This window comes from Pinus tabuliformis, chromosome 1_1, assembly GCF_031772625.1.
Source record: "Pinus tabuliformis cultivar Carrire ecotype Pingquan chromosome 1_1, CPIR1, whole genome shotgun sequence".
Lineage (NCBI taxonomy): Eukaryota > Viridiplantae > Streptophyta > Pinopsida > Pinales > Pinaceae > Pinus > Pinus tabuliformis.
Window position 1 is genome coordinate 746,970,557 of NC_142297.1, and position 9,722 is coordinate 746,980,278.

Sequence of the window (9,722 nt, forward strand, 5' to 3'; positions counted from 1 at the left end):
CCTTGAGTTTCTTGCTTTCTTTGTAGGAGGGGTCTCTTAATGAGGGGCCTTGATGGGGCCCCCAAGCCTTGAGTTTCTTACTTTGATCTTCGATCCTTCCTTGAGTTTCTTACTTTCCTTTGAGAAATTTAACTTATCTAAGAAAAAATGGTTAATTTATCTACGATATTTTCAATGTTATGAAGAAAAATCGACAGTAAATTTTAGGGCCCTAGCCTGCTATGTCCCGAAAAAAAGGTGGTTCTTAAGCACCTTTTTTGCCCTCTCAGCACGTGTTTTGAGCATTTTTCTTATGGGTTTTAAACTTAACAACCACCTTTCTTGCAGGATGTAGCAGGCTAGGACATGAAGGTGTGCATGCATACCATATATATAGATATGGGTGATTGGGTTGGTGATTGCTTCCACTTACAAGAATAGTTCATCATGAAAATCCCAAATATACGATGTTGTTGACGAGCAAAAAAACCATCCCCTCATACTCATCCTCCGGGCATATAGGTGATGCTAAGTATTTCGTGGCACGTTTCGTTCGCCCTATCCGTCACTTTGAAAATAGAAAGTTAATCCAGCAACAACCCGGTTTCTGGTTTCCCTTCACACGAATTAGTTTAGGTCACTGCTCCCATTCCCCGTTGTTTATTAAATCCACCCGTTGGGGACTAGATTGACCAACAGTGATTCGAAGGTGGATTTAATAAACAAAGGGGAATGTGAGTAGTCACCTAAACTAATTTGTGTGAAGGGAAACCAGAAGTCGAGTTGTTGCCGGATTGACTTTCTTTTTTTGGAGTGATGAATAGGGCGAACGAAGCCTGCCACGAAATACTTAGCATCACCTATACACCCAGAGGATGAGTAGGAGGGGATGGTTTTTTTGCTCGTCAATGCCATCGTATATGATGGGTTTTTCATGATGAACTATTCTTGTAGATAGATAGATATAGATAGATAGATATAGATATGGTATGCATGCATTATCTATTTATTTATATGTAACTTTTAATTTATATATGTTCTAATTAATTTAATTTTAGTTATAAACTTGTATATTATTGTTTAAATTGTAAAATTAATAATTATTATTATTATAAAAGTCTATGAAGGCATAGATATTTTATATATATATATTTCTTTTCTAATTAATTAAAACTTAGTTATAAAATTGTATATCATTGTCTAAATTGTAAAAGTAATAACTATTATTATATAAGTCTATGCATGCAGACATACTCTATTTCTCTAGTTTTGAACCTATGATTAGGCGCATTCAAGCTACATGTAAATCATAGTTATTCATGAAGCATTGATTGCGTTTTTTCTGGGGGTTCATAGACATTGAGTGGTGGCTACATCTATGGGAAAATCCAGGTAGATAAACAATTGGCCAAACTAGTAAGACCTAACCCCAAAGCCTCAAAAGATACTTAACAAAACCAAATCGACCAACTAAATTATCCCTTACAGCTTTCATTAATTGCATTAATCAAAGTACAAAAAAAAAAATAATAATATATTTGAAATTTATAAAAATGACTATAAATAAATAAAATCTATTATTATTAAATAAATAATTTATTTTTATATAATTTTTAAAATATATTTTTAATAAAACTTAATATAATTAAGCAATATTGGAGTTTAAACATCCTAATTTCCAATACATCAAATTCCTTTACAAACATGCATCTCAATCTCGTCAAGCTTGTTTGCCAAGCTTATTTGATAAAGGAACACCTTTGTGGAGAAGCTTCTCATACCTATCTAATGAAAGCACCTTTGTAAAGAGGCTTCACATACCTATTCCCTAACGGAGCACATTTGTGGTAAGCACCTTTGTAAAGAGGCTTCACATACCTATTCCCTAACGGAGCACATTTGTGGTTAAGCTTACAAAGAGGCTTCACATACCTATTTCCTAATGGAGCACATTTGTGGTTAACATTTTCATATGTATCTTTTATTAAGGACACCTGTGTAAAAAAGTTTGACATGTTTATCCCTTGAGAGAACATCTGTATTGGTAGGCTTCTCATGCTCGTTCCTTAGCGTTAAAGGGGCGTTTTCATAGATAGGTTTCTCACGTTCAGTTTTACTTTTATAGGGGACACTTTTACATACCAGCTTCTCAAGTCATATTAATGTGGATTTAAGAATTATTGTCACAAATGTTTTCATTTTTTTGTTCCAAAGAATAAAAAAGTGGAATTATTATTGTTTTACTTTACTTATCCTTAAAAATTATTTGGCATTTTATAAATTCATTAAAACATTGAACAATGAATGATAAAGACATAAAATATAAATAACAAGGTAATTTGTGCATATTTATTCCTGACAAATTATAAAGATATTTTGCAAAGAATTTTATAATTGAGTAAATTTTTGATGAGATTATACTTGAAAATTGTAATTTCTATTTTTCTTAGTTGTGATTTATTTTATCTACATGAGTTTGTTCTATTCTTTAGGATTGGTATACGTAGATATTCCTAGATTGTTGTGTGGTTGAGATATTCTCTCAACCAAGTGATTGTGTATCCAAGATAGTCTACCTACCTTGAAACAACCCTAAATGCATTTATATGTAACCTTATTTGATGTAAATAGAAAATATAGTATGGATGCTGAAAATTTATGTTGGTATCAGAACCTCTATGGCCCTGGACCTCAACTCCTCCTCACTTAAGGGAAATAAGAGCGAGTATGTTTGTATTGTTTTAGTTTTTGTTTGTCCACCAGATTATTAAAGTTCTTGTGAAGATGATTGGAGAGAAATCAAGTCGAGTAGGGTATGAGTGTGGCCCGAAACCCTGTTTGGTGTATGTTTAGGGATGTCTAAAGGCTGATCCTAGGATCCTTTTTTCAAATTGGTGAGGATTAGGGTATGAGATTCGTTTTTTTCAAATTTGTGTGAGCTGCGTTTTTTTGGACTGGCAATAGCCCAAACAACTATCGTAGAATTTTCGACCACCCACAGGGAATCTGCGTGTAGAACTCCTTGCTCTAGTTGAGTAGAGGATTCATGGTGCTACGTTGGTGTTTTATATTACCTGTTTTGGTTCAATGGATCCTGCTTTCTTTCACTAGTTTAATACCGTCGGTGGTTTTTCTAGCTCAAGAAGAAAGTGAAAATGTGAGATTTGGGGAAAATTATGTTTAATCTCAGTGCTATTTGTGTGTACAGTTCAGGATCGAGAGACATTTTTCTTTTGTTCGAAGCAGAAGTCATTTGTTGTTTGTTAATTTTCCCACTGAGCAAATTGATGCTTTTTCTGGTGGTCTTATCTGTTGCTATTGCGGTTGCAACCAAGAATGTTGTACCTATTCCTCTTGCTGAAATGGGGAATCTTGCATCATATGCTAAGGAGAAAACGACCAAGCCGAGGGACAATGGTGTGTCGAAATTGATGGTGTATCAGGTTCTGCTATATTGGCATCGAAGAAGCCTGTGATGTAACTTCTTCTTTTTGAGCAACGTTCTTGTCCATTTGCTAAAACTAAGACGATACTTGTTGCACATATTGTGCTCTAGTACTAGTTTGTAATTGAAGTTGTCATTTTCCTTCATTTTGTTGTGAGCCTATCGAGAGCTCGGCAATTTCTTTTTGACCTAAGTTCTCGCAAAGAAGGGCTCGACTTTTGTGACCATCATAAAATGGCAAGGTGTTATTGACAGAACCAGGTTGAGGCAAAGGTTAAATTAACTAAGTCAAGGCAGTGATTTACAAGGAGAAAATTCTAGTCCCAATCTAATGAGGTGTGGTCCCAGTAAGAGCACCATACTTAGATGTTCCACATACTTGATTTATGTTACTATATCAAGCCAGTAAAGTTCTTTTCTTATGTTTATTACCCATTGTTTCAAGAAATCAAATTCACCATCAAAGGAAAGCATCAAAGAAAAGGTAATTTTCAACTCTTTGAGTTTATACAAGATACATATTGAGTCTGGTCAACTCAATATGAGTGTGATTTTGTTAGAATTGACCACTTTAACAATTATCTCATAAAGGGAAACTCAAAGATTGAATTAAGATGACCATGGTGAGTAATGAAGATATAGATAGTTCATGAAAGCATTATCATATATTTTCTCGAGTAATTGACGTTAAGGGATGATGGAAAACAAAGTGAAAGTTTGTGTGAATTAGTGTGATTATGTGGAACCGACTCATGGTGTATTAAGTGTCACATACATTTATTAGTAGGCAAGTTTAGGATTCTTTGTAGTGGTCTTTGTAAATATATGTACCTGGTAACTCCAAAAGTTGGAGAGTGTAATGTAAACCTGATGAGGCATATGTAACCCCATAAAGTCCGTTGTAATATTTAAACCACTTTCTATTTGTAGTGTTGGTTTGTAACCACATGCGAGAATGAAGTGGACAAAGATTCCTGTAGGCATGGGTTAGGGTCAGTCGAAAAAAACCTTGGCATGGTTGAGGGTGAGCCGAGAAAACCCTGGGCTTGGTTAAGTTGGGTCAGTGGTGAGCCTTGGTGGTTGAATTGAGTGCCTTGGTCGTAGAGTTGAGCTTCCATGGTTGTGTTGAGCCTTTGTGGCTGAATTGAGTGCTTCGGTGGTAGAGTTGAGCTTTCATGGTTGTGTTGAGCCTTGGTCACTCAGATGAGCCTTGGTGGTTGTGTTGAGACTTGGTGGTTGAGAGCCCTTGTTGGCATGGTTGAGGGTAATGCGATAAAACCCAGAGCATGGTTATGGGTAATTTAATAAAATCCATGATGATGATGGAGGGGGATCTACATGTACAGGTACATGTATGCAATTATAATGATTGACGGAACCATGTATGCGAAGAGCATCCTAGTACACTAGCGGTTGGCACCCATGCATTCCGGTGGATGGTTTCTCTTTTATATGGACATCGACATATTCTTTTGTTATGTTTGACTACAACTAGACCTTGTATATTGAGATCGAGACAAGTAGTCATTAAGGGGGTGACTTGGAAATTGTAATTTCTACTTGTCCCAGTTGTGATTTATTCGATCTATAAGATTTTGTTCCTATTCCTTAGAGTTGTTATATCTAGATATTTCTAGATTAGTGTATGGTTGAGATATTCTCTCAACCAAATGATTGTGTGTCTAATATAATCTATTTACCTTGAGACAATATTAAATGTATTTATATGTAATTTTATTTGATATGAATAATAATATTGTGCATGCACAAAATTTAATTTATGGATAGATTTCTCATACTCATTCCTGCTCATGGTCGTTCCTTAGCGGTAAGGGAGGGATTCATAAATAAGTTTATCATGTTCAATTTTTCTTTTATGGGCAACGCTTTTACATATGAGTCTCTCAATGCACGTTAATGCATATTCAAAAATTATATAATTATCATTGTCATATATATTTTAACTTTTTGTTCCGAGAATAAAAAATTAATTATTATTTTTTTATTTTACTCATCCTTAAAATTATTTGGCATTTTATAAATTCATTAAAACATCGAATAATGAACGATAAAGACATAAAATATAAATAAAAAGTTAATTTATGCACATTTATCGACAAAAATGAAGAGTTTGAAAAGCGTCTTATAATTGAGTAAAGTTTTGATGAAGCTTTTCATGACATCATGTATAGCCATGAGAGATTGAGAGTCTTTTGCTTATGGAATTAAAAGGCCCTAAATTTGATTTCATCTATAATTGCAATTATTTTATGAAAAAAATGTCATAGGAAATATGAAGACTATCTATTTAATTTCAATTAGAATTGTAATTATGGTATGAATATCCTCTATTTTATAAAAATAAATGGAATAAGAAATTAATGGAAATTCATTTTGTCAATATAGATTTAAGCATTATATAATTGTTATCCATTGTCATTGTGATGGATGTTTCAATTGTTTTTACAAAGTATTAAAAGAAATATTGGAAATTAATATCCCTTTATTTTCCTTATCTCCAACGTGATTTAGAATATCTATAAATTCATTAAAACACTCATTCAGGAATGAGAAAGCATAAAATTATAAATTAGGTTTAGAATATCTCTAAATTCATTAAAACACTCATTCAGGAATGAGAAAGTATAAAATTATAAATTCCAAATTAACTTATATACATTTATTATTGACAAGATACAGATATATTTTGCACGCTCATTTTATGATTGAGTAAGCTTTGATGAGCACCCAGCGTGCATGATTAGACGGCAGGGGCGAACGTCTTTCGCTCGCCCCAGCCGAGTTCGAACCCTGCGGAGGTCTCCCTTTCGACGATTTGTGACGGCTCTGCTGTATCTACCGGTTTCGACCGTATTCTGCCTGGCTTCGGGCGTATTCTGCCTGGCTTCGGCCATATTGTAATCATGAAAGCTGCGGCCATATATGGATTTTCTCTCTGAAAAAAAAAAAAAAAAGCTTTGATGAGATCATATTGAGTTGGGACATATTCTCCTCATCTCTAATATCACTTGGAATATTTATAAATTCATTTAAACATTGAGTCATGAATGTTAAAGGCCTAAAATTACAAATAATGAGTTAATTTATATATATTTATTATTGACAAAATATAAATATATTTTGCAAGGCTTCTTATGATGGAGTAAATTTTGATTATATATATATTTTGTTTTGGTATATTCAAAGTACTTTATTTTTAAAATTAAATAATCTTAAATTTGATTTCAATTACGATTTTAATTATTATAGGGAAAGCTTGTAAGAAGAGGTATGAATCATAAATGGAATTAGACCTTGATGAAAATATACATTCTCAATATGGATTTAAGTATTATTATATAATTATGAGTTTGAGGGATGTTTCCATATCTTTGTTACAAAGTATAAAAAAGAATATTGACAATTTAGTTTTACATTTAAACAAGGGCAGCTGCGAGGCAGCGAGTCCCTGCATGAAGTTAAGAACAGGGAGCTGGGCAGATAACGCAGTGGAGAGACGGTTGCAACTTCAAGCAAGCAATATTTCAATAGTTCCAAGTCTATTGAGCCATAAATAAATTGGAGCAATACTTCCAAGTCTATTGAACCTATATTAAAGAAATTAAAGCAATATATGGGCCGCGTATTCTTGCAGTGGGTGTAAAAAAAATGTTTCAAGTGGATATTAAGTCAATTCAACTGATACAAAAGTCCAAATATGAGTTGCGAATAGTTACAACAACATTTTCCAGTTGCAGGATCAGATCAATCTCTGTTTTTAGCTAGAACAAAATGAACTATAGAGAGATGACTGATCCCTGATCAATGCATTGACATCTAATCAGTCCAAAGAGCAAGGAGATCCCCCTCCTAGATAGGAGGTCCACTTGAGAGTTCTGTTCCTTGAAGATGTGGCAGAAAGAAATCGGATTGAATCATTCTTTATAGCTTGGATTTGCAAGAGCCAGTGGGATAGTGAGGGGACAGTTTCACTGCAAAGAAAAACAAGAGAGTTTTGTGTAAGATTCAAATTCACATGTTATTAAAATAATTGAAAATTTGCAGTTCAGGCATGCAGATACTTATCAATCTTTCACTTGGATCATTATCTTCTTGGCTTGCTTATATCTTGCTTTGTGTATGGGCATATTGCCTGTTTTGTGTATATTCAACAATAGAAATTGCTTCCTGGTGGATTTCATCGTGATTTTTCTGTTTGTAGGCACAACTTTGATTATTCATTGCCCTTTGGTTCATTGTTTTATATGTAGAGTAATTTCTGGAGATTTCGCTACATGTACGCAGTCTGCCACTGGAATTAGGCTTGAGAATGATGGAGGCTTTACCAGATCAGGTGGTGTGGGAAGTACTAGATCGAATTAAAGAAACACCAGACAGAAACACTGCAGCCCTTCTGTGCAAACGTTTCTATCAAATCGAGAAAGACCAGAGGGAATATTTAAGGGTGGGGTGCGGTTTAAGCCCAGCAAATGAAGCCTTATCCGCGCTCTGTATGCGGTTCCCTAACTTAGTGAGAGTGGAGATAGGGTATTCTGGATGGATGTCAAAGCTAGGCAAGCAGTTGGATAATGAAGGGCTTAGAATTCTGTCACAGCATTGCCCTAACCTCACTGATCTCACTCTTAGCTTTTGCACATTTATTACAGATGGAGGTCTGGGGTATCTATGTTCCTGCACTGGGCTTAAGGCCTTAAGGCTAAATTTCACTCCAGGAATAACAGGTTGTGCAATACTGTCTGTGGTTGTAGGCTGCAAAAAATTGTCAACTCTTCACCTGACTAGGTGCCTCAATGTAAGCAGTGTAGAATGGCTGGAGTATCTAGGTCGGCTTGAGAGTTTGGAAGGTTTGGCTATCAAAAATTGCCGGGCTATTGGAGAAGGTGATCTAGCAAAGTTGGGGTACGGTTGGAGGAACCTGAAAAGGCTTCAATTCGAGGTTGATGCAAATTATAGGTACATGAAAGTATATGGACGTTTAGCTGTCGAAAGATGGCAGAAACAATTGGTAGCATGTGAGGCTCTGGAAGATTTGAGTCTTGTTAATTGCCTCATCAGCCCAGGTAGAGGACTTGCTTGTGTGCTTAGGAAATGTCAAGCTTTGCAAAATCTTCATCTTGATATGTGTGTTGGGGTAAGAGATAATGATTTGATAAGCCTTGCCCAGCAATGCCCCAAGCTGAAAACCTTGTCATTACGAGTTCCTTCAGATTTCTCTGTTCCTATCCTAATGAGCAATCCACTGCGGTTGACAGATGAGAGCTTGAAGGCCATTGCTCAGAATTGCTCTGAATTGGAATCAGTTTCAATATCATTCTCTGATGGAGACTTGCCTTCCTCATCTTCCTTCAGTCTTGCTGGCATAATTTCATTGGGTTTTAGTTCTTGACCATGTTTATTCATTCAATGACAGTGGCATGGAGGCTCTTTGTGCAGCTCACTTTCTAGAGATCCTTGAACTTATACAATGCCAGGAGGTCACTGATGAAGGGCTGCAACTGGTTAAGCACTTTCCATCCTTGACTGTCATGCGACTTTGTAGGTGCTTGGGTTTGACAGATATTGGACTCAAGCCTCTAGTAGCTTCTCATAAATTGCAAAAGTTAAAGGTGGAAGATTGCCCTCAAATCTCAGAGAAAGGCACTCAAGGTGATGCAAAGGTTGTCTCCTACAAGCAAGATCTCTCATGGATGTACTGATGGATGGTTGACCTTCATTTTCTGAATCGTAGAATGGTCCATCCATGGATATCATTTGAAGAAATCAGTGCTTATTAACAGGCATTTTATCAATTAGAAGGACAACTTTTATGAAAGCAGGGTAATTCTAGGTGTAGTGCTATATGAATTATGAACAAATCCTCTGTCTCAAATTTGCTTCCTGACAGAATATGCTTGGAGTGGCCTTTCGCATATATGTACATGCAAGACTGTCTAGTGGGTTTTGGCCTCTCTGTAAGCTTCCAACAAGTTCAGAGTTCGAACATCGAAACTAGACTTAACAAATTATGAATCAATTAAGCGAGAGAAGAAAGAAAGAACTACATGAGATTTGAGCATATTCAAAAAGCAACTTCAAAATCCAGCATGCAATTAATGATGCAATGGAAGGTGAGCTTGGAACTTACAAAGCTTTGCTAGAGTCCATATGGTCATTTTCTGCCCACACTGTGCAAGCAACCAAATAACAGATGCCAACTGCCAAAAAGTTTCCTTCTAAGGTTTAAGATGCAGAAAAGAAAACCCAAGAACTGGAGAACCGGAGATCTGTTTATCAAATA

At 35.5% G+C, this 9,722-nt stretch overlaps 1 protein-coding gene and 1 pseudogene across 1 annotated transcript; one reads left to right on the top strand and one right to left on the bottom strand.

The window, feature by feature from the left end:
* LOC149216148 (2-methyl-6-phytyl-1,4-hydroquinone methyltransferase, chloroplastic-like) overlaps window positions 1-6,339 on the bottom strand; it is a 115,346-nt pseudogene extending 109,007 nt beyond the window's left edge.
* A 1,157-nt stretch (window positions 6,340-7,496) lies between these two features.
* LOC149216149 (F-box/LRR-repeat protein 14-like) lies at window positions 7,497-9,277 on the top strand. Its single transcript, XM_089392711.1, is given in 2 exon segments — window positions 7,497-8,815; window positions 8,817-9,277. Coding segments are annotated over 2 exon segments (1,386 nt in total). The 5' UTR covers window positions 7,497-7,754; the 3' UTR covers window positions 9,142-9,277.
* The last annotated feature ends 445 nt before the right edge of the window (window positions 9,278-9,722 follow it).